Here is a 24923-nt window from a genome sequence, read left to right as displayed (position 1 = left end):
GCCAATTGCAATAAAGGAATATTACAGGGCCCTGTGGGAGAATTTAGCTAGGGGATTGTTCTAAGTCCAGAGGGGCCTGGAAAGTTTTCCCAGAAGTGCTATTTAAACTGAGACCTGAAGGAGAAGCAGGATTGACCAGGTTGACAGAATTATGTTCCAGGCTAGGGAAATAGTATGTGCAAAGGCCCTGAGGTTGGATTGAACTTTCTGTGTCCAAAGAAAAAAGTTCACTCTAATGACGCATTTTGGTGTTTGATGACCACACGCCACATCCTTCTTGGGTCCAAACCCCCAAGCAAACCTGATTGGCTTGAACAGAAATGTTTAAAAAGATAAATGCAAACCCAGTAGTAAGAGAAACTTGGAAGTTTCTGGGCTGTAAACAGGAGGCAGTTTATCCTGTGAACTATACCACAAACTATATCCAGAATTGATTTGGAACTGGTATTCCCTTTCATGTGGCTGATCAAACTTCTGAGCCTTTTTCCTCCCTGTAACTTTACCTTGTGAGCATGCACTACCCACTAGGCATTGCATTTCCTACTACAAGTTCTTTGAATCTAATGTCCGCTACTCTTTTTTTTTGTTTTGTTTTCAGATGGAGTTTCACTCTTGTTGCCCAGGCTGGAGTGCAGTGGCACGATCTCAGCTCACCACAACCTTCACCTCCCGGGTTCAAGCCTGCCTTAGCCTCCCGACTAGCTGGGATTACTAGCATGTGCCACCATGCCTGGCTAATTTTTTGTATATAGTAGAGATGGGGTTTCACCATGTTGGCCTGGTCTCGAACTCCTGACCTCAGGTGATCTGCCCAGCTTGGCCTCCCAAAGTGCTGGGATTACAGGCGTGAGCCACCGTGTCTGCCCTAATGTTTACTACTCTTAGCCCCATTCTGCAGAGCAGTATACTGAAGCCTCAAAGGAGGTAAGCCATGCCTGAGGTCACAGAGACCAAGCCCTAACCACCATGTCCTCCCACTCCCGCCCATATTTGTTTAAATGTTGGCGCTGGTTAGGCTATGGTTTGTGTCTTGGGCGTGGGTTTCCAAACATCCCACTGCTGTCACCCTGTCTCATTCCCAGGAGTTCTCTTAGAAGGAGAGACAAAAGGCTGGGCACGGTGGCTCACGCCTGAAATCCCAGCACTTTGGGAGGCTGGGGCGGGCAGATCATGAGGTCAAGAGATCGAGACCATCCTGGCCAACATAGCAAAACCCTGTTTCTACTAAAAATACAAAAATTAGCTGTGCATGGTGGCTCCTGCCTGTAGTCCCAGCTACTCAGGAGGCGGAGGCTGTAGTAAGCTGAGATCACTCCACTGCACTCCAGCATGGGCAACAGAGCAAGACTCTGTCTCAAAAAATAAAAATAAAAAAAGAGAGGAAAAAATTATGAAAGCCACCTAACTATCTCATCCATTTTTTTCCCCTCTAATGTGCAGAACCGCGACCAGAGAGGTGCGCGGGTCTGATGTGTGTTTGGGGAAGGGGTGGGGAGAGGAGAGAGTCCCTTTCAGTGCCCAAGCCTGTGTGTGCAACTTCCTGCCAGTGAGGAAACTCTCAGCTCGAGAATCAGCCCTGGTTCTCCTTTCCCCGATCTGGCCTCACAGGAGGAGTTGGCGGGGAGCCTTGGGCCCCTCTGGCCTCAGCCGGATTTCCCAGCTAAATGCGGGGAGAGATGCCCTGGACTGTCTTGCTCTTTGCAGCTGGTGAGTCTGAAGCCCCCTCTCAGATCCCCCACGCCTTTCCCCCCATCCTCTGTCCACCTTGCCGCTCCGGGGGCAGAAACCAGTGCAGGGGCTGCCGTTCCCAGGGCATCAAGGAGGCTGAGCCCTGGGCAGATGGGTTTGTCCCTGAGCCTTGGAAACTCTCCAGCAGTGTTGCTTTTTTCTTGTTAGGCTCCTCATTACCCCCAAGTTTACGAGTATCAGAAATATTACCCCTCTGGAGTCAGCTGTGCCCACAGCCCATGACTCAGCCTCAGTCTCTGAAGGCTGCTTGAGTGCTGGGGCAGCAGGAGGGTCTACCTAGGGGGATATCAATGTGGCAGGGGTGGGTGGGGGTTGGAGGCTGGACGAGGGAGGGTTTGTGTAGACCTCACCTGGCCAGACACTCTGCTCAGAAGCCTGTGGGCAGTCAGGAGAGAGATGGATCCCCGGGAGACTTCATCCTGCAGGAAGCCGTGCTCCAAAATCCATATTCCTCACCCCAGCCGGGGAAAGGAGATAAAAGTCCTCTGCCCTTCCTTCTCCTGCCCTCCCTCTCACTCACCCCCTCCCCTTCCTGCTACCCCCCTCACTCACCCCCTCCCTCCTGCCGTGATGGCCTCCTTGCTGCCCCTTTTTTAATATTTATTTTTATTTTTAAATAGCGACAGGGTCTCACTGTGTTCTCCAGGCTAGTCTCAAATTCCTGAGCTTAAGGAGTCCTCCCACCTTGGCCTCCCAAAGTGCTGGGATTACAGGCGTGAGCCACCACATCAGGTGTTTGCTCCTCCTTAAACACCCCCATTCCCCTTCCATACCCTGGACCTTTGCCTATGCTGTTCCCTCTGCTGGAACGCCCTTCCCCAGCTCTCCAAATGGGTCCTTCCTCACCACTCAGGAGTCAGCTCGTGGGAGGCCAAGGTGGGAGGATCGCTTGAGGTGAGGATCTGGGCAACATTGTGAGATCCCATCTCTACACAAAATAAGCAAAATTAGCTAGCCAGATTCACCAGCCTGGCCAACATGGTGAAACCCCGTCTCTACTAAACATATAAAAATTAGCCAGGCATGGTGGCACGTAGTCCCAGGTACTCAGGAGGCTGAGGCCACTGTACTCCAGCCTGGGCGACAAAGCAAGATTTTGTCTCTAAATTAATAAATAAAGTAATAATAAATAAATTAAATTTTAAAAAGTAATAATAAGAGTATAGTTGTGTTGCTATGTAATAACCAATGCTATTATTGAAAACTGATGGCCAGGCATGGTAGCTCAGCCTATAATCCCAGCACTTTGGGAGGCTGAGGTAGGGGGAATCACATGAGGCCAGGAGGTCAAGACCAGTCTGGCCAATATAGTGAAACCCCATCTCTACTAAAAATATAAAAATTGGCCAGGCACAGTGCCACATGCCTGTAATCCTAGCTACTTGGGAGGCTGGAGAATCACTTGAACCTGGGAGGTGGAGGCTGCAGTGAGCCAAGATCACACCACTACATTCCATCATCCTGGGTGGCAGAGTGAGACTCTGACTCAAAAAAAGAAAAAAGAAAAGTAATTCAACTACAGGGAGACATCACCATGTGCCAGGCAGTGTGGGGTAGGGTCACTAGCCTCCTGACTCACAGAAAACACAAGTCTGAGGGAGGGTGATCTACTTGCCCGAGGCCACATAGCCAGGTCAGCCTCCATTCTCGCTACGCACCCACCCACCTTACCCTTTGCATCGCAGGCTCTTTGGCGATCCCAGCACCATCCATCCGGCTGGTGCCCCCGCACCCAAGCAGTCAAGAGGACCCCATCCACATCGCATGCATGGCCCCTGGGAACTTCCCGGGGGCGAATTTCACACTGTATCGAGGGGGGCAGGTGGTCCAGCTCCTGCAGGCCCCCACGGACCAGCACGGGGTGACGTTTAACGTGAGTGGCGGCAGCAGCAAGGCTCCAGGGGGACCCTTCCACTGCCAGTATGGAGTGTTAGGTGAGCTCAACCAGTCCCAGCTGTCAGACCTCAGCGAGCCCGTGAACGTCTCCTTCCCAGGTAAGGCCCTTCTATGGGATCTCACTGCCAGGGGCTTCATTTTCTCACATGGACCTCTTGTGTGTACTGTTGACTCAGAGGCCTTTCCAGAAAAAACCAGGCTTACACCCTGCCAGGACTTACTCGCCTTTCCTTTTTCCATCTTCTCAGCCAGCCCAAAAGGGGATTTGTTGGTTCACTGAGCTGAAGTCAGCTCACAGGGCCGACTTCAGGTATGGCTAGATCCAGGTGCTGAAAGCTGTCAGGAACCATTTGCCCCATCTCCACTCCACATTCTTCTCTGTCTTATTGTCAGGCAGCCCATCTCCCTCATGGTGCCAAAATTGGTGCTGTGATTCTTCCCATTTTGCAGATAAGGAAACTGAGGCACAGGAGATACACCTTGTACACAGGTAACAGGTAGCCAGTCTGGGATGCCATTGCCTTCCAAAAACCATGAATTACACCTCCATGACATACATTACTTCCTCTCTTGGCCACACACTTTTTTGTTTGTTTGTTTGTTTGTTTGTTTTGAGATAGAGTTATGCTCTTGTTGCCCAGGCTGTAGTGCAATGGCACGATCTCGGCTCACCGCAGCCTCCGCCTCCTGGTTCAAGCGATTCTTCTGCCTCAGCCTCCTGAGTATCCGGGATTACAGATGTGTGCCACCATGCCTGGCTAATTTTTGTATTTTTAGTAAAGACAGGATTTCACCATGTTGGCCAGGCCAGTCTCGGACCCCTGACCTCATGATCCGCCCACCTCAGCCTCCTAAAGTGCTGGAATTACAGGCGTGAGCCACTGCACGTGGCTTTTTTTTTAAAAATGAGACAAGGTTGTGCAGACTAGAGGGCAATGACACAATCATAGCTCACTTCATCCTCAAATTCCTGTCCTCAAGTGATCCTCCCACCTCAGCCTCCTAAGTAGCTGGGACTACAGGTGTGCACCACCACGCCCAGCTAATTTAAAAAATTATTTTAGAGATGAGGGTCTCAAAATGTTGACCAGGGCCAGACATGGTACCTCATGCTTGTAATCGCAGTACGTTGGGAAGCTGAGGTAGGTGGATCACCTGAGGTCAGAGCTTAAGACCAGCCTGGCCAACGTGGTGAAACCCTATCTCTATTAAAAATACAAAAATTAGCTGGGAGTGGTGGCATGCATGTGTAATCCCAGCTACTCGGGAGGCTGAAGCAGGAGGATCATTTGAACCTGGGAGGCGGAGGTTACAGTGAGCCAAGACGGTGCCATTGCACTTCAGCATGGGTGACAGAGCAAGATTCTGTCTCAAAAAAAAAAAAAAATGATGTCGACCAGGCTAATCTTGAACTCTTAACCTCAAGTGATCCTCCCACCTCGGCCTCCAGAGTAGCTGGGATTACAGATGTGAGTCACCATGCCCAGCATGAGCCACATAAGGTTTCTGAGCACTTACTGTGCACCAGGAACTGTCTTTGGGCTTGCCCTCCTGCAGCTGACATTCCAGGCAGATGAGGACAGATGATAAACATGAAATCCAATATATATTCAACCTGCCAGCAGGGCACCAGATGAAATCCACCTGGGTGAGGATGTCATTATTTGAAGTAGAGTAGGGCGACTGACCCCATGTTCTAATGGTCAGCCCTCTGGACTCTGAAGTAGAGTAGGGCAATCAGGGAAGCCCTTTCTGAGGAGGTGGCATTTGAGCAAAGAACTGAATGATGAGGAGGAGCCAACCATGTGGATATCCAGGGCACGTGTTGCAGGCAGAGGATACAGGACGTGCAAAGGCCCCGAGGCTGAAGCTTCCCTGGTGTGTCTGAGGAGCCCAGTATGGCTGAAGGATGGTGAACAAGGAGGAAAATGGGGAAAGGTGGGGCAGGGACTTCAGCAGGAGGATCGTGGGGGGCCTTGTAGACCACAGCAAGGATTCGATCTTTTCACCAGAGTGAGGCGGGAACCCTGGCAGGGCTGATGTCCTTTTCTGATCTCTGAATGAGGAGGCTGGACATGGGTTATGGGTCAAGAAGCGGGAGGGAGGAGCCTTCGGTGGCCTTCTGTGTTACCATCAGTCAGAACTTTCCTGGCCGGGTGCAGTGATCCACATCTGTAAGCCCAGGACTTTGGGAGGCTGAGGCGGGAGGATCCTTGAGCCAAGGAGTTCAAGATCAGTCTGGGCAACATAGTGAGACCCTGTCTCTAAAAAAAAAAAAATTTAATTTTTTTTTAGATAGGGGTCTTGCTTTGTTGACCAGGCTAGAGTGCAGTGGTGCAATCAAAGCTCACTGCAGCCTCCACTTCCTGGGCTCAATCAATCCTCCCTTCTCAGTCTCCCTAGCAGCTGGGACTACAGCTGTGCACCACCACGCCTGGCTAATATTTCTATTTTTTGTAAAGACAGGGACTCACTGTGTTGCCCAGGTTGGTCTCTAACTCCTGGGCTCAAGTGATCCCACCACTCAGCCTCCCAAAATACTGGAATTACATGAGCCACCGCGTGCCTGGCTCCCGGCCAATTTTTTTTTTTTTTTTTGAGACGGAGTCTCACTCTGTTGCCCAGGCTGGAGTGCAGTGGTGTGATCCCAGCTCACTGTAACCTCTACCTCCGAAGTTCAAGCAATTCTCCTGCCTCAGTCTCCCGAGTCTCACAGCAACCTCTTCCTCCGAGGTTCAAGCAATTCTCCTGCCTCAGCCTCCCGAGTAGCTGGGATTACAGGCGTGCGCTACCATGCCCAGCTAATTTTTGTATTTTTTTTTTTTTTTTTTTTTTTTAGTAAGAAGGGGTTTCACAGTGTTAACCAGGATGATCTCAATCTCCTGATCTCGTGATCCGCCCACCTCGGCCTCCCAAAGTGCTGAGATTACAGGCGTGAGCTACCGCGTCCAGCTAATTTTTTTTTTTTAATTAGCAGGGCCTGCTGGCATGTGTCAGTAGGCTGAGGCAGGTGGATCACTTAAGCCGGGGAGGTAGAGGATATAGTGAGCCATGATCGCACCACTGCATTCCAGCCTAGGTGACAGAGAGAAACCCTGTCTGTAAAAACATTTTTTTTTTTTTAATTTTTGAGACAGAGTCTCACTCTGTCGCCCAGGCTGAAGTGCAGTGGCCCAATCTCGGCTCACTGCAACCTCTGCCTCCCAGGCTCAAGCGATTCTCCTGCCTCAGCCTCCCGAGTAGCTGGGACTACAGGTGCCAACCACCACACCCTGCTAATTTTTGTATTTTTTAGTAGAGATGGGGTTTCACCATGTTGGCCAGGGTGGTCTTCAACTCCTGACCTCAAGTGATCCGCCCACATCGGCCTCCCAAAGTGCTGGGATTACAGCCATGAGCCACCGCGCCTTGCCCAAAAAACTTTTAAAAAGAACTTTTTCACTGCCAAAAAGAATCTTGTTGCCAGCAGAGGCCAACATGCAGCTATGACAGAGAAGTTCTCCGTCCTTCCCGGCCTCAGGCTCCTCTATCAAAGGCCCCCTTCTCTCATCTTGGTCTTGTGGTCTTGGAGTAGGCAGCTGACAACACCCCTTCTGCCCCAGGTGAATCAATGAACAAGGCTGACGTTATGAGAATACCAAGCGTCTGTCTTCTTCCCCGTCCTGGCTTAGCTCCTCGCCTCCCTTGGGGTCGGGGCATCTCTTCTTTCTCCAGGAAGGGAAAGCCAAGTCCTGTGCTGAGAAGGTGACTCTGGAACTGCCACTCCCATGCCTGTGTGACTAGCTTCTGGGTGGATCTCAGGGTCTACCGTTGGGCTGGGGGTGGATGTCATCTGGCCACTGGCACCCAGACTGCAAGTAATAAAAACCTGACTCACACTGGCTCTACCAACAGAGGGGATTTGTTGGTTCACTGAGCTGAAGTCAGTTTACATGGCTGACTTCAGATATGGCTGGATCCAGGTGCTGAAAAATGACAGAAAGCATTTGCCTTCTCAGCTCCTCTTCTGTCTTATTCTCAGGTAGTGTTTCTCCCCCTCATGGAGGCAAGATTGTTCCCTGAAGCTTCAGATATATATTCTCTTTTCTTTTTTTTTTTTTTTTTGAGACAGATTCTGGCTATGTCACCCAGACTGGAAGGCAGTGGCCTAATCTCGGCTCACTACAACCTCCGCCTTTTGGGTTCAATGGATTCTCCTGCCTCAGCATCCCAAGTAGCTGGGATTACAGGCACGTAACACCTGGCTAATTTTTGTATTTTTAGTAGAGACGAGGTTTCACTATGTTGGCCAGGTTGATCTCGAACTCCTGACCTCAGGTGATCCACCCACCTCAGCCTCCCAAAGTGCTGGGATTACAGGCGTGAGCCACCATGCCCAGCCATCTCTTTTTTTGTTTGTTTCTTCAGATGGGGTCTCTCTATGTCACCCAGGCTGGAGTGCAGTGGCACGATCTCAGCTCACTGCAACCTCCACTTCCCGGGTTCAAGCTATTCTTGTGCCTCAGCCTCCGAAGTAGCTGGAATTACAGGTGTGCACCACACCTGGCTAATTATTTGTGGAGTTTTGTTGTTTTTTGTTTTGTTTGTTTGTTTTTGAGACAGAGTCTTGCTCTGTCACCCAGGCTGGAGTTCAGTGGCGCCATCTCAGCTCACTGCAACCTCCGCCTCCTGGGTTCAAGCGATTCTCCTGCCTCAGCCTCCTGAGTAAGTAGGACTACAGGCACGTGCCAGCACGCCCGGCTAATTTTTTGTATTTTTAGTAGAGACGGGGTTTCACAGTGTTAGCCAGAATGGTCACGATCTACTGACCTTGTGATCTTCCTGCCTTGGCCTCCCAAAGTGTGGGGGTTACAGGCATGAGCCACTGCGCCCAGCCAATTATTTATTTATTTATTTATTTATTTTGAGACGGAGTCTCGCTCTGTCGCCCAGGCTGGAGTGCAGTGGCGCGATCTCGGCTCACTGCAAGCTCTGCCTCCCGGGTTCACGCCATTCTCCTGCCTCAGCCTCTCCGAGTAGCTGGGACTACAGGCGCCCGCCACCACGCCCGGCTAATTTTTTTGTATTTTTAGTAGAGACGGGGTTTCACCGTGGTCTCGATCTCCTGACCTCGTGATCCGCCCGCCTCGGCCTCCCAAAGTGCTAGGATTACAAGCGTGAGCCACTGTGCCCGGCCAATTATTTATATTTTTAATATAGACAGAATTTCCCTGTGTTGGCTAGGCTGGTCTTGAGCTTCCGGCCTCAAGTAATCCACCTGCCTCAGCCTCCCAAAGTGTTGGGATTACAGACATGAATCACCGCGCCTGGCCTAAGATATCTATCCTATGCGATGCTAGCCAGAGGAGTAAACCTCTTTTCCCAGTGGTACCGCCAAAGTCCCACAGTTAGCTCTCATTGGCTCCACTTGGGTTACATGCTCATCCTGAACCAATCACAATAGCCAGGAGGGGGGATATGCTAATTGGCCAGACACAAAGTTTGCTAAGTCTCTTGGGTCCAGCTGCATTCATGTTCTTTGGTTGGGGGTTATGGGGTAAGGGCTGGCTACTCAAAGGTAACCTGGAGAGATGACACTGACCTGCCCACTCTCTTTTCTGATTTTCCTCCAGTGCCCACTTGGATCTTGGTGCTCTCCCTGAGCCTGGCTGGTGCCCTCTTCCTCCTTGTTGGGCTGGTGGCTGTTGCCCTGGTGGTCAGAAAAGGTAACAGCACTCAAAGAAAGCCTGGCACACAAGTTGCCAGTTGACAACTTCTGGAATGTGAAAATGTGCTTACACTCACAACTCACACCATTTTGTTTTCAGGTTCGGTAATTTGTTCATCACACCCCTTTTAAAATTATTTATTTATTTATTTATTATTTTTCTTTCTTTTTTTTTTTTTTGAGACAGAGTCTTACTCTGTGGCCCAGGCTGGAGTGCAGTGGCGCAATCTCGGCTCACTGCAAGCTCTGCCTCCCGGGTTCAAGCAATTCTCCTGCCTCAGCCTCTCCGAGTAGCTGGGACTACAGGCGCCCGCCACCACGCCCGGCTAAATTTTTTGTATTTTTAGTAGAGACGGGGTTTCACCGTGGTCTCGATCTCCTGACCTCGTGATCTGCCCGCCTCAGCCTCCCAAAGTGCTGGGATTACAAGCGTGAGCCACCGCGCCCAGCCTTATTTATTATTTTTCTTTTCAGACAGAGGCTTGCTCTGTCGCCCAGGCTGGAGTGCAGTGGCACGATCTCGGCCCACTGCAACCTCCGCCTTCGAGGTTCAAGCGATTCTCCTGCCTCAGCCTCTCAAGTAGCTGGGATTACAGGCGTGCACCACCATGCCTGGCCAATGTTTGTATTTTTAGAAGAGATGGGGTTTCGCCATGTTGCCCAAGCTGGTCTGGAACTCCTGACCTCGTGATCCGCCCGCCTCAGCCTCCCAAAGTGCTGGGATTACAGGTGTGAGCCACAGTCTCCGGCCTAAAAATTTTTTATTTGGAGATTCACTCTGTCACCCAGGCTGGAGTGCAATGGCAGGATCATAGCTCGCTGCATCCTTGACCTCCTGGGCTCAAGCAATTCTCCTGCCTCAGCCTTCCAAGTAGCTGGGACCACAGGTGCGTGCCACCACACGCAGCTAATTATTTATTTTTTTAAGACAGGGTCTTGCTGTGTTGCCCAGGCTGGGTAACTCCTGGGCTCAAGCAGTCCTCCCACCTCAGCCTCCCAAAAGTGCTGGGACCACAGGCACATACTACTACATCTGGCTAATTTTTAAAAAATATTTTTTGTTGGCTGGGCACGGTGGCTCACGCCTGTAATCCCAACACTTTGGGAGGCCAAGGCGGGTGGATCACGAGGTCAGGAGATCGAGACCATCTTGGCTAACACGGTGAAACCCCGTCTCTACCGAAAATACAAAAAATTAGCCAGGCGTGGTGGCGGGCGCCTGTAGTCCCAGCTACTCAGGAGGCTGAGGCAGGAGAATGGCATGAACCCGGGAGGCTGAGCTTGCAGTGAGCCGAGATCATGCCACTGCCCTCCAGCCTGGGCAGCAGAGTGAGACTCCTTCTCAAAAAAAAAAAATTTTTTTTGTTGAGATAGGATCTTGCTATACTGCCCAGGCTGGTCTTGAACTCCTGGGCTCAAGTGATCCTCCTGCCTCAGCCTCCCAAAATGCTGGGATTACAGGCATGTGCCACCATGCCCAGCCAAATTATGTGTGTGTGTGTGTGTGTATATGTGTGTGTATATATATATGTGTGTATATATATATGTATGTGTATATATATATACACACACACACACACATATATATATATATATATATATTTTTTTTTTTTTTAGATGGGCTCTTGCCCTGTCACCCAGGCTGGAGTGCAGTGAGGTGATCTTGACTCACTTGCTCTGTTGCCAGGCTGGAGTGCAGTGGCACAATCTCGACGCAATGCAACCTCCGCCTCCCAGGTTAAAGCGATTCTCCTGCCTCAGCCTCCCGAGTAGCTGGGACTACAGGTGCGTGCCACCACACCCAGCTAACTTTTGTATTTTTAGTGGAGACAGGGTTTCACCATGTTGTCCAGGATGGCCCAGCACTTTGGGAGGCTGAGGTGGGCAGATCACGAGGCCAGGAGTTTGAGACCAGCCTGGGCAATATGGTGAAACCCCATCACTAATGAAAACACAAAAATTAGCTGGGCGTGGTGGTGAGCACCTGTAGTCCCAGCTACATGGGAGGCTGAGGCAGGAGAATCGCTTTAACCTGGGAGGCGGAGGTTGCAGTGAGTCGAGATCATACCACTGCACTCTAGCCTGGGTGACAGAACGAGACTCTGTCTCAAAAAACAACGAAAAAAAATCTGAGGCCTTCCAGGCCGGGTGGGGTGGCTCATGCCTGTAATCCCAGCACTTTGGAAGGCCGAGGCGGGTGGATCACTTGAGGTCAGGAGTTCAAGACCAGTCTGGCCAACATGACGAAACCTCTTCTCTACTAAAATACAAAAATAGCCGGGCCTGCTGATGCGCACTTGTAATCCCAGCTACTTGGGAGGCTGAGGCAGGAGAATTGCTTAAATCCAGGAGGCAGAGGTTGCAGTGAGCCAAGATTGAGCACTGCACTCCAGCCTGGGTGAAAGAGTGAGACTCTGTCTCAAAAAAAAAACAAAAACAAAAACAAAAACAAAAAACAGAAATTGCTGGATACAATTAGGACCAAAATCTAACACATGCTCATTTCTTTTTTGTTCCAGTTAAACTCAAAAATTTACAGAAGAAAAGGTGAGATCATCCCTGGAGACCCACAGAGGGTGGTTTGGGGATAGAAGGACACTTCCCTGGCAGGGTGGGCACTCCATGCCCCCCACAAACAGTGCCTCCTGGTAGGCATGCTGCCTAATAGGAACAGGAACCACTTATTAAGTGCCTCCTGTGTGCTGGAGGACTGTGCTAGGACTCTCTGAAGCTGGTGCTCCTTATCCTTACAGCAGCCCTGGAAACAGGCACCATGAATAGCCCTGTTTTACAGAAGAGAGGACTGAGGCTCAGCACTCAGTCACAGAGTGAGCAGTTTGCCCAGGGAGAGGCCCTTCCCCACACCCCTTTATCCCCAGCTGCCAGAAAACGGTCACAATCATTCTAGATACCCACAGTCAGTTTCTAAAGAATGCCCCTGGGGTTGTACGGTGCCCAATTGCACTGTAGGCGATGGCCCAGGTTCCTGGGCGCCAGGATGTCCTAACTGGCCCTGGCCTCAGTTTCTCTCCTCTGAGAGTGGGGAGACATCCTGCTGCCTGGAGATGAAAACCTGCTCTGGGGATTGAATCCCAGCTTCACCTGGCCGTGGGCCTGCTGACCAGGAGAATATATATATGTATTTTTTTTTTTTTTTTGAGATGGAGTTTTGCTCTTGTTGCCCAGGCTGGAGTGCAATGGCGCAATCCCCGGCTCACCGCAACCTCTGCCTCCTGGGTTCCAGCAGTTCTCCTGCCTCAGCCTCCCGAGCAGCTGGGATTATAGGCATGTGCCACCACAGCCTGCTAATTTTGTATTTTTAGTAGAGATGGGGTTTCTCCATGTTGGTCATGGTGGTCTTGAACTCCCAACCTCAGGTGATCCGCCCGCCTCCGCCTCCCAAAGTGCTGGGATTACAGGCATGAGCCACCGCGCCTGGCTTATATATATGTATTTTTTTTTTTGGACGGAGTCTTGCTCTGTCGCCCAGGCTGGAGTGCAGTGGTGCAATCTCGGCTCACTGCAACCTCTGCCTCCTGGGTTCAAGCGATTCTCCTGCCTCAGCCTCCTGAGTAGCTGGGACTATAGGCACACGCCACCACACCTGGCTAATTTTTGTATTTTTTAGTAGAGACGGGGTTTCACCGTGTTGTCCAGGCTGATCTTGAACTCCTGACCTCAAGTGATCCACCTGCCTCAGCCTCCCAAAGTGCTGGGATTACAGGCGTGAGCCACTGCGCCTGGCCCAAGAGAATTTCCATGTTTTTTTCTTCCCCTGGCCGAGGGGCTGTCCCACAGTGTGACAGTTCCAGAAATCAGGATGTTACTGCTCTTCCGTGGGGAAGACCCATGGGTCGGTGGGTGGGGAGCAAAGGCTACGTTTTCGGTGTGGTTTGGGGCCAGGGCTTTCCCGATCAAGCCTCCTGACTCAAGGGGCAACCCTGGTCCCTGTCACTTTCTCCTGAATTCCTTTGCAGAGATCGAGAATCCTGCTGGGTCCAGATTAACATCGACAGCACAGGTCTGTGCCTCCACACTCCTGACTCCAGTGGGGAAAGGATTACACCTCCAAATGCCATCAGGCCTCATCACACACCAATCAAATTTCTTCTGTGACTGCTTGTTCCCTTTAGGGTCAAAACACACCCTCGCCACCTCTTCCCCTGGGTTCTCACCTTCTCTCCTTTGACTTAACCTAAAGGTTACCTCCTCTGGGAAGCCTTCCCTGACTCCCTAGACAGGGTCTGTGCCTGCTACTTACAGGACCCCAGGTCCGACCATTCTTACCCCTCGGTAGAAATACAATTAGGCGGCCGGGCGCGGTGGCTCACAACTGTAATCCCAGCACTTTAGGAGGCTGAGGCGGGCGGATCACGAGGTCAGGAATTCGAGATCGGCCTGGCCAACACAGTGAAACCCCATCCCTACTAAAAATACAAATTAGCAGGATGTGGTGGTGGGCACCTGTAATCCCAGCTACTTGAGAGGTTGAGGCAAGGAGAATCATGTGAACCTGGGAGGCAGAGGTTGTAGTGAGCCAAGATTGCGCCACTGCACTCTAGGCGACAGAGCGAGACTCCATCTCAAAAAAAAAAAAAAAAAAAAGGCCGGGCACAGTGGCTCACGCCTGTAATCCCAGCACTTTGGGAGGCCAAGGCGGGCGGATCACAAGGTCAGGAGATCGAGACCATCCTGGCTAAAACGGCGAAACCCCGTCTCTACTAAAAATACAAAAAATTAGGTGGGCGTGGTGGTGGGCGCCTGTAGTCCCAGCTACTCGGGAGGCTGAGGCAGGAGAATGGCGTGAACCCGGGAGGCAGTGCTTGGCAGTGAGCCGAGATCGCGCCACTGCACTCCAGCCTGGGCGAAAGAACGAGACTCCGTCTCAAAAAAAAAAAAAAAAAAAAGGCCAGGCGCGGGCGCGGTGGCTCACGCCTGTAATCCCAGCACTTTGGGAGGCCAAGGCAGGTGGATCACGAGGTCAGGAGATCAAGACCATCCTGGCCAACATGGTGAAACCCTGTCTCTACTAAAAATACAAAAATTAGCTGGGCATGGTGGTGCGTGCCTGTAGTCCCAGATACTTGGGAGGCTGAGACAGAAGAATCACTTGAACCCAGGAGACAGAGGTTGCAGTGAGCCAAGATTACGCCACTGCACTCCAGCCTGGTGACAGAGCGAGACTCCATCTCAAAAAAAGGAAGAAAGAAACGAAAATGAAACAGAATTAAGTGATCATTGGGTGCTTGCATATTTCATACTCATTTCCTCTGCTGGACGGCCAGCTCCATGGGGAAAGGACCATGTCTATCTCCGGGACTCCCGGGCCACACTTGCCTTCCAGAACATGCCATTCTGCCAGCTTCCCCAAGGGGGCGAAAGGCAGCCAGTCTGTCATGCAGGATGTTCTCTTGAAGGCACCCCAAGCAGAGAAATGTATTCTCTCTACTTCATTCCTGGTCCAACACACACACTTATTGAGCACTTACTATGTGCTAAGATCTGAGAGGGTCCTTTCGTAACCAAGACAGATGTGCTGTCTGTCCACAAGCCCATTCTCCAATGGGAAACAGCCCATGGTGGCACCAGACTGTGTCTGGGACAAGGCAGGTGGTCCCCTGAGGAAGTGATGTTTTTCTTTTTTTTTTTTTGAGACGGAGTCTCACTGTGTCGCCCAGGTTGGAGTGCAGTGGCACGATCTCAGTTCACTGCAACCTCTGCCTCCCGGGTTCAAGTGATTCTCCTGCCTCAGCCTCCTGAGTAGCTGGGATTACAGGCACGTGCCACCACGCCCAGCTAATTTTTGTATTTTTAGTAGAGGTAGGGTTTCACCATGTTGGCCTGGCTGGTCTCGAACTCGTGACCTCAGGTGATCCACCTGCCTCAGCCTCCCAAAGTGCTGAGATTACAGGCAATTACAGGCGTGAGCCACCGCCCTTCTTTTTGTTGTTGTTTTTGTTTTGTTTTTTTTTTTTGAGACAGAGTCTTGCTCTGTCACCCAGACAGGAGCGCAGTGGCGCAATCATAGCTCACTGCAGCCTCAACCTCCTAGGCTGAAGTGATCCTCCCCTCTCAGCCTCCTGAGTAGCTGGGACCACAGGCACACACCACCACACTCAGCTACTTTTTAAATTTTTTTTTTCTAGAAACAAAAAATTATGTTGCCCAGGCTGATCTTGAACTCCTGGGCTCAAGTGATCCTCCCTCCTTGGCCTTCCAAAGCGTTGGGATTATAGCTGTGAGCCACCTCACCTGGCTAGAAGTGATGTTTAAGCAGAGACCTGCAAGAATGGGTGATGGAGGCCGGGTGTGGTGGCTCACGCCTGTAATCCCAGCACTTTGGGAGGCTGAGGCAGGCAGATCTCTTGGGGCCAGAAGTTCGAGACCAACCTGGCCAACATGGTGAATCCCTATCTCTACTAAGAATATAAAAATTAGCTGGGTGTAGTGATGCATGCCTGTAATCCCAGCTATTAGGACACTGAGGCAGGACAATCACTTGAACCCAGGAGGCGGAAGTTGCAGTGAGCCAAGATCGCGCCATTGCACTCCAGCCTGGGCAACAGAGTGAGACTCCGTCTCAAAAACAAGAAAAAAAAATGGGTGATGGAGCAATTGGAGGAGAGCCTGGGGAGGAAGAGGAGCTGGCAGGTGCTCCTTCTGGAAGGCCTGAGATAAGATACCCATTTTCCCGAGGGCAGTGAGAGATCCCCCTAGGAAGGCTGTGTGTAGAAAGACTTGGTTCACTTTGTAGCTGTGAACAGTTCACCGTGCAGAATGGGTTGGAAGGGTGCCATAGAGGATGCTGGGAGATGGACCCCAATTGCTTCCCTGTGGGCTGGGGGGGAGCGCGGGGATGGCAGGGAGCAGGGAAGTTACAACTGGCCCCCAATCCTGGGTTTTCTTTCTCTTTCTGTTTCAGACATGTCCTTCGATAACTCCCTGTTTACCATCTCCGCAGTGAGTGGTTCTTTTTCTTGGAACCGGTTCTCTGTTGACCGTCCTACCGGGAGAACGGGGCGGGCTCAAGGGGCACCACGAGGCTAAGTTGACCTGCTGTCTCTAAGCTGTGGGGGGCTAGGAAAAGCCCAGAATCACTGAACAGGGACTCATTAGTGAGCCAAGAGTTGGCTGTGAAAAAATCCCAGGGGGTGTGTTGATTGAAGGTGGTGACGTTAGGCTGTCTTGTGGCCACAGGCAGGCCCCTTGGGGGTATGTCCTGGCCTGGTCAGTGCTGCCTTTGGTCTCGGTCATGACAGCCCCTCAGAATGGTGACAGAGGATTCAGGGTGACCTGGTGGCCTCTCATGGAGGCTTGTGACAATCTGATGCATGCTATGGTCGGTCCCCTCTGGGTATAAAGAAAAGCATGAAGTTGCTGGGCGCGGTGACTCCCGTCTGTAATCCCAGCACTTTGGAAGGCAGAGGCAGGTGGATCAGGAGTTTGAGACCAGCCTGACCAATATGGTGAAACCTCATCTCTGCTAAATACAAAAAACTAGCTGGGCGTGGTGGTGCATGCTTGTAATCTCAGCTACTTGGGAGGCTGAGACAGGAGAATCACTTGGATCCAGGAGATGGAGGTAGCAGTGAGCCAAGATTGAGGCATTGCACTCCAGCCTGGGCCACAAGAGCAAAACTCCATCTCAAACAAACAAACAGATAAAAAAGTACAAATGCCAAGGCTACCCCAAAATGTAGCTGTGCAGAGAGTCCCATAGACCCAGGTTTAAATCCCAGCCCCGACACTGTGTGACATTGGGGAACAATATCCCCCAAAAGCAGAGGGAGGGATTTTTTTTCAAGACAGAGTCTAGCTCTGTCGCCCAGGCTGGAGCACAGTGGCGTGATCTCAGCTCACACAAGTTCCGACTCCCGAGTTTAAGCAATTCTCATGCCTCAGCCTCCCGGGCAGCTGGGATTACAGGCACATGCTACCACACGCAGCTGATTTTTGTATTTTTAGTAGAGACGGGGGTTTCACCATGCTGGCCAGGCTGGTCTCAAACTCCTGACCTCAGGTGATCCACCCGCCTCGGCCTCTCAAAGTGCTGGGATTACAGGTGTGAGCCACCATGCTGGCTGGCTGCAAAAGCTGCTTTAGACAGGAGATCAGGAAAGTCTGAGATGGGTGACAAGCAGGAGGTGGGGAAGATTGGGGATGATTGATCCAGGCTGAGGACACATTTTTGGCACAGCCCAGTAAGCTGGGGTGGAGTGAGGAGTCGAAGGGGACCCCATGGAGAACTTTGACTTTACTGCTATTGAGCTGGGACCCCGGGAGGGTTCCTAGTATAGGAGGGAGGGGACCGGATTCAGGTGCACACAGGCGCCCTCTGGTGGCTTCTGCAGGAGGACAGATTTGGGGAAAGCGGGGATCAGGGGAAGGCAGGAGCCTGGAGACTGAAGAGCTGGGGCCAAGCATGCACCAAGGGGTGGATGGTTTGGTCCAAAATGTTGGCAGTGGAGTTCGAAGAAGTGATCAGATGCAGGTTAGGGGAGATACAGGGGAGAGAAAACACAGAGCTGATTTTTGATGAGGAGGCCAAGGGAGAAGAGGGAGGCCAAGGAGGGCGAGACTTGGAGGGTCAGGAGTATGGAGTCAGCCACCGCAACCCATGGTGCCTGGGAGCAGATGGAGAGGGGAGTCTGCAGTTCGGGAGAGAGGTCAGTTCTAGAGATAGACTAGGAGTGCCTGGGATACAGATGGTAGGAAGGAAGGGGGCTTGGCACGGGCCTGTGCAGCCCTCTGAGGTCTCTGCTTCCAGAATAAATCCTGAGGCCATAAGAAAAACCCAGCAGGCAGGGCTCTATCTAAATGTTTCATGAGAATCCATACCGCACAGAACACCAGCCTGGTGATGCCCCCTCTCCCCACTTTTTGAGGTAGTTTTTATTTATTTATTTTTGTTTGTTTTTTGAGATAGAGTCTTGCTCTGTCACCCAGGCTGGAGTGCAGTGACGTGATCTCACTGCAACCTCCGCCTCCTGGATTCAAGCAATTCTCCTGCCTCAGCTTCCCGAGTAGCTGGGATTACAGGCGCCTGCCATCACGCCCGGCTAATTTTTGTATTTTCAGTAGAGACGGGTTTTCACCATGTTGGCCAAGCTGGTCTCCAACTCCCGACCTCAGGTGATCCGCCCACCTTGGCCTCCCAAAGTGCTTGGGATTACAGGCATGAGCCACCATGCCCGACCTTTTATTTGTTTTTTTACTATTTTTTTTTTTTTTTTAAATTAAGGACCAGGCATGGTGGCTCATGCCTGTAATCCCATCACTTTAAGAGGCCGAGGTGGGAAGATTGCTTGAGCCTGGGAGGTTGAGTCTGCAGTGAGCTATGATTGCATCACTGCACTCCAGCCTGGGTGACAGAGCAAGACTTTGTCTCAAACAAACAAAAAATTTCCGTATGAAAAGCATTCACATGTCAAAATATACAATAAAGTTTTCTTACTAAGCCACGCCTCTTCATCCATTGGTATTCCTTTCTGCAGACATACAGGTAACCACTGTTAGCAGCTGCACATGGCAAATACACGCAGAGGTGGATCTGTACCTTCACCCACCACCCCCGCCAATTTTTTTTTGAGACAGGGTCTTGCTCTTTCTCCCAAGCTGGAGTGCAGTGGCACCATCATAGCTCACTGCAGCCTTGATCACTTGGGCTCAAAAGATCCTCCAGCCTCAGCCTTCCGTGTAGCTGGGACCACAGACATCCACCACCATGCCCAGCTAATTTATTTTTATTTATATATTTATTTATTTTTCTTTTTTATTTTTAAATTTTATTTTATTAATTTTTTGAGATGGAGTTTTGCTCTTTCGCCTAGGCTGGAGTAAAGAGGTGTCATGATCTCGGCTCACTGCAACCTCCGCCCCTGGGTTCAAGTGATTCTCCTGCCTCAGCCTCCCAAGTAGCTGGGATTATAGGTGCCTGCCACCATTACTGGCTAATTTTCTTTTTTGAGACGGACTTTCGCTCTGTCACCAGGCTGGAGTGCAGTGGTGCCATCTTGGCTCACTGCAACCTCAACCTCCCAGGTTCAAGCGATTCTCCTGCTTCAGCCTCCCGAGTAGCTGGGATTACAGGCGAGCGCTAGCACACCCAGCTAATTTTTTTTTTTTTTTTTTTGGTATTTTTAGTAGAAGCGGCGTTTCACCATGTTTGTCAGGCTAGTCTCGAACTCCTGACCTCAAATGAATGATCCACCTGCCTCGGCCTCCCAAAGTGCTGGGATTACAGGCGTGAGCCACCAGACCTGGCCTTTTTTTTAAGATACAGTTTCACTTTGTTGCCTAGTCTGGAGTGCAGTGGTACCATCTTGGCTTGCTGCACTCGGGTTCAAGCAATTCTCATGTCTCAGCCTCCCAAGTAGCTTGGATTACAGGCACATGCCACCGCGCCTGGCTAAAGTTTTTGTTTTTTTTTTTTTTTTTTGGAGACGGAGTTTCACAATTGTCATCCTGGCTGGAGTGCAGTGGTGCGATCTCAGCTCACCGCATCCTCCACTTCCGGGGTTGAAGCGATTCTCTCACCTCAGCCTCCCAAGTAGCTGGGATTGTAGGTGCCTGATACCACACCTGGCTAATTTTTGTATTTTTAGTAGATACAGGGTTTCACTGTGTTGGCCTGGCTGGTCTTGAACTCTTGACCTCAGGTAATCCATCCACCTCAGCCTCCCAAAGTGTTGAGATTATAGGTATGAGCCACTGCACCCAGCCTAATTCTTGTATATTTTTAGTAGAGACAAGGTTTCACCAAGTTGGCCAGGCTGGTCTCAAACTCCTGACCTCAAGTGATCTGCCCGCCTCGGCCTCCCAAAGTGCTGGGGTTACAGGCATGAGCCACCGTGCCCGGCCCAGAAATTTCTCATCCTCCCAAACTTGTCCCCGTGAAACACTCACTCCCCGTTCTCCCTCCCCCAGCCCCTGGCACCCACCATTCTCCTGTCTCTGTGGATTTGCCTATTCTGGACATCTCATAGAAATGAGCTCAATGCTATTTTTCCTTTTGTGACTGGCCTGTTGCGCTGAGCTTGATGTCCTCAAGGTTCATCCATGCCATACGTAGCCTGTGTTAGAATGTCCTTCATGCCAGGCACGGTGGCACATGCCTGTAATGCCAGCACTTTGGGAGGCCAAGGCGGGCAGATCACCTGAGGTTGGGAATTCGAGACTAGCCTGACCAACACGGAGAAACCCCATCTCTACTAAAACTACAAAAAAAAAAATTAGCCAGGCATGGTGGCCCATGCCTGTAATCCCAGCTACTTGGGAGGCTTAGGCAGGAGAATCACTTGAACCTGGGAGGCGGAGTTGCTGTGAGCCGAGATCACGCCATTGCACTCCAGCCTGGGCAACAGGAGCAAAACTCCATCTCAGAAAAAAAAAAAAAGGAAGAACATTCTTTTTTTTTTTTGAGGCAGTCTCGCTCTGTCACCCAGGTTGGAGTGCAGTGATGCAATCCCGGCTCACTGCAAGCTCCGCCTCCCGGGTTTAGGCGATTCTCCTGCTTCAGCCTCCCGAGTAGCTGGGACTACAGGCACCTGCCACCATGCCGGGCTAATTTTTTTTTGTATTTTTAGTAGAGATGGGGTTTCACCATGTTAGCCAGTAGGGTCTCGATCTCCTGAGCTCATGATCCGCCTGCCTCGGCCTCCCAAAGTGCTGGGATTACAGGCTTGAACCACCGCGCCTGGCCCTTTTTTTTTTTTTTTTGAGACGGAGTCTCGCTCTGTCGCCCAGGCTGGAGTGCAGTGGCGCGACCTCGGCTCACTGCAAGCTCCGCCTCCCGGGTTCACGCCATTCTCCTGCCTCAGCCTCCTGAGTAGCTGGGACTACAGGCACCTGCCACCGCGCCCGGCTAATTTTTTGTATTTTTTTTTAGTAGAGACGGGGTTTCACCGTGTTAGCCAGGATGGTCTCGATCTCCTGACCTCGTGATCCGCCCGTCTCGGCCTCCCAAAGTGCTGGGATTACAGGCGTGAGCCACCGCGCCCGGCCCCCTTTTTTTTTTTTAAGACAGGGTCTCACTCTGTCACCCAGATTGCAGTGCAGTGGTGTGATCTCGGCTCACTGCCACCTCCGCCTCCCGGGCTCCAGCGATTCTCCTGCCTCAGCTTCCCAAGTAGCTGGGATTACAGGCGCCTGCCACCATGCCCGGCTAATGTTTGTAGTTTTAGTAGAGACGGGGTTTCACCATGTTGGCCAGGCTGGTCTTGAACTCCTGACCTCAGGTGATCCGCCTGCCTCGACCTCCCAAAGTGCTGGGATTACAGGTATGAGCCACCGCGCCCAGGCTAGTCTTCCTTTTTAAGGCTGAATCATATTCTATTGTATGGATACACCAAGTTTTGTTGATCCATTCAATTGTTGATGGACACTTGGGTTGTTTCCACCTTTTGGCTGTTGTGCAGAACTGTGCCATGACCATGAGTATGCAAATTTCTTTTGGAGTCTCTGCTTTCACTTCTAGTTTCCTTTTGAAGCCTTATACTGCTCTGTCGTTGGCTGAAATGATGAGGCAGCAGCTGACCTGTCTCTAGCTTTCCCCATTACCTTGCTGAGTGCCTGATATGCAACTTTGTAACACCCTTTCAGGTGGGATCGATTATTTTCTTTTTACAAACAAGGACACTGAGGCTGATAATGGGCCTAGGGTCACCCAGCTTGGGAGGGACAGGACTGTGGGTGGAACCCCCAGCCTGCTGTCAACTGAGTGGCTTCAGTTCCAGCAAATTCATCTCTCTTTACCTAGGATCAGGGAATTTGAGGAATGTTTTGCCCAGAATGGGAGGGGAGGAGGAGATAATACTATTTATTTTACTATTTATTTATTATTTATTTATTTTTTGAGACCAAGACTCACTCTGTTCCCCAGGCTGGAGTGGAGTAGCAGGATCTCAGCTCACTGCAACCATCACCTCGTGGGTTCAGGTGATTCTCCTGCCTCAGCCTCCCGATTAGCTGGGATTACAAGTGTGCACCACCACACCTGGCTAATTTTTGTATTTTTCTGAGAGGGTTTCACCATGTTGGCCAGGCTGGTCTCGAACTTCTGACCTCAGGCGATCCACCCACCTCAGTCTCCCAAAGTGCTGGGATTACAGGCATGAGCCACCGCGCCCAACAGAGGAGATAATATTAATGGTTGTGTTCACTTAGCAAAGAACAGCTTATGATGTGCCATTTGCTTTATCAGTTTTCCTCTTTTAAGCCTCATAGCAGCCCTAGGAAGTGGTGGGTACTAGCATTCTCCCCGTTTTGCAGAAGGGGAAACTGAGGTATAGAGGGGTGAAGCCACACAACTGAGGTTACACTGCTATAAAGTGAAGGAACTGGTGTTTGAATCCATGCTCTCTGGTCCCCAATTTAGCAGAGAGGAAGGCAGGAGAAGGGAAGACCAGGACAGGTGGGTGTGGGTGGGGGCGGGATGAGAAAGGACCTGCTGGGCTGGCAGAGTCTCAGGCTCAGAACATGGAGAAACCCTAGATCCTGAAACCCCAAATCACCCACTTCTGTGTTTCTTCTTACATGGACAAAGAAAACGATGCCAGAGGAAGACCCGGCCACCTTGGATGATCACTCAGGCACCACTGCCACCCCCAGCAAATCCAGGACCCGGAAGAGGCCCATTTCTACATCCTCCTCGCCTGAGACCCCCGAATTCAGCACTTTCCGGGCCTGCCAGTGAGGCTGAGGACTGGGGGACCCCTCTGTCTCCAGACATTCGGGGGCCTGAGGTCCCTCCAGCTACTTCTCGGGAGGGCTCTGTCGGCCACTTTCTCAGGGAATTGGACAGAGGAAAGGAAAGGGAACCCTGGCCTTAGTATTTTCATCACAGAGGAGTGGGAGAGGGGACACAAGCATGGGCCTGGCACTAGACAGACAACAGGAAGTTCCCCTCTCGACCTTCGGCTCCTCAGGACCACCAGAGAAGGAGATGTCAGGACCCCTTCTTGTCCCCCAGCTGGGCCATAAGACGTCCCAAGTCTCTGCACACCCGTGGAATTCCTCCCTTCCTCACTGGGTTTTTGAGCATAGGGTGCCCTTGGGTGTGTTGTATGTCTGCCTGCTGGCTTGCTTAAGTTATTAATTATAACACGGGTCAAGGTGTTCCTAGGCCTCTATGGAGTGGAATCCTTCAAGCTGGGGACCTCTGGATCCCATGGTTGGATGGCTGGGGGGTGGAGTGTGCCTGAATTCACCAAATTTGAAGCATCTCTCAAGGGCAGTCAGGGTGGTGTATGCGGAGGCTCCTAGGGGTGTGGGCAGTGCAGCAGTGCCATGCCGGGGTCTCTGCAACGGTACTTGCATTAGAGGGTTTAGGAGGTGGAATGACAGGGGCGTAGGGGTGAGGGACATGAAAGAGAATGAGGGCCCCTCGCAGTGGCTCACACCTATAATCCCAGCATTTTGGGAGGCCGAGGCCGGGGGGATTGCTTGAGCCCAGGAGGTTGAGGCTGCAGTAAGCTATGATGTCACCACTGCACTCCAGCCTGGGCAACACAGTGAGACCCTGTCTCAAAAAACAAAAGGGGCCGGGCGCGGTGGCTCATGCCTGTAGGCCCAGCACTTTGGGAGGCCGAGGCGGGCGGATCAACTGAAGGAGTTGAAGACCAGCCTGACCAACATGGTGAAACCCCGTCTCTACTAAAAATAAAAAATTAGCTGGGCGTGGTAGAGCATGCCTGTAGTCCCAGCTACTCGGGAGGCTGAGGCAGGAGAATCACTTGAACCCGGGAGGCGGAGGTTGCGGTGAGCTGAGATCGAGCCACTGCACTCCAGCCTGGGAGACAGAGCGAGACTCCGTCGCAAAAAAAAAGGAATGAGGCGTAAATGAGGTCTAGGGAAGAGTTAAAGCTGGAGTGCTGGGAAGTGGCCCAAGCTCACTGGGTCGCCCAAAAGGGATGGGGCCACCCAAAATGAAGGGGGATGCAGAGAGAAGACGGGTTTATGTGGCGGGAGGGGGGCCCTGCGCCGGGCCGGGCTGGGCTCAGCATCGTTGGAGGAGGGGCTCAGAGAGGAGGGGGTCAAAGGATATCTTGTGCGAAAGGAGACAGTCAAACATTAAGGATGAAGAAGGGAGTGTGGGCAGAGATGATGGGGAAGGGAGAAGGAGCGGTCGAATGTCTGGGAGGGGTCCTTTCAACCGGGCTCAGGTTGCTCCTGGAGGCCAGGGCTCATCGGAAATGGTCGGGGCGGGGGCGGGGGCGGGGGGGGAAAGGGTTGGGGGGCGAGTCCCGGGAGCTGGCCACGCCCTTTCCCCCGCCCATCCCCAGAGCGGGGCGCCTGACAAAGCGAGTCCGGGTGGGAGGGCGCGGGCAGGCACGGGGGCGGGACCTCGTCGCGGCTGGGCCACGCCTCCCTGCGGGCTGCCTCACAAAGCCGGGCGGGCCCCGGGGGCGGGGCCCGGTCTCAGGGGCGTGCCCAGGTCGGGGCAGGGAAGCCGCATCACGTCGCGCGGCTGTTCGTGCGGGGCGGTGTACGGGGCGTGTCCGCGCGGCCGAGCACCGCCCCCGCCGTCCCCGCACCGCCTCACTTGAAAGCAGCCGTTAATGAATCGCCGGCC

At 51.9% G+C, this 24923-nt stretch overlaps 1 protein-coding gene across 1 annotated transcript; it reads left to right on the top strand.

Annotated features, from left to right (window-relative positions):
- Positions 1-1569: 1569 nt before the first annotated feature.
- On the top strand, positions 1570-23469 carry C10H19orf38 (chromosome 10 C19orf38 homolog). The gene is made up of 7 exons (XM_030821868.1): positions 1570-1707; positions 3435-3743; positions 9258-9350; positions 11872-11899; positions 13330-13373; positions 16275-16312; positions 22896-23469. Exons 1-7 carry the CDS (start codon positions 1665-1667, stop codon positions 23043-23045), a joined length of 705 nt encoding a protein of 234 aa, XP_030677728.1. The 5' UTR covers positions 1570-1664; the 3' UTR covers positions 23046-23469.
- Positions 23470-24923: the final 1454 nt, after the last annotated feature.

Source organism: Nomascus leucogenys, chromosome 10 (genome assembly GCF_006542625.1).
Source record: "Nomascus leucogenys isolate Asia chromosome 10, Asia_NLE_v1, whole genome shotgun sequence".
Lineage (NCBI taxonomy): Eukaryota > Metazoa > Chordata > Mammalia > Primates > Hylobatidae > Nomascus > Nomascus leucogenys.
The sequence above is the reverse complement of the archived record's forward strand: the minus strand, read 5'-3'. Positions and strand labels throughout refer to the sequence as shown.

Excerpts from the sequence above, each read along its gene's own strand:
- C10H19orf38 (XM_030821868.1), top strand. The coding sequence starts at position 1,665 with ATGCGGGGAGAGATGCCCTGGACTGTCTTGCTCTTTGCAGCTG. Across the intron at positions 11,900-13,329 it reads AAAAATTTACAGAAGAAAAG|AGATCGAGAATCCTGCTGGG; the intron begins GTGAGATCATCC and ends ATTCCTTTGCAG. Across the intron at positions 16,313-22,895 it reads CCCTGTTTACCATCTCCGCA|AAAACGATGCCAGAGGAAGA; the intron begins GTGAGTGGTTCT and ends ACATGGACAAAG.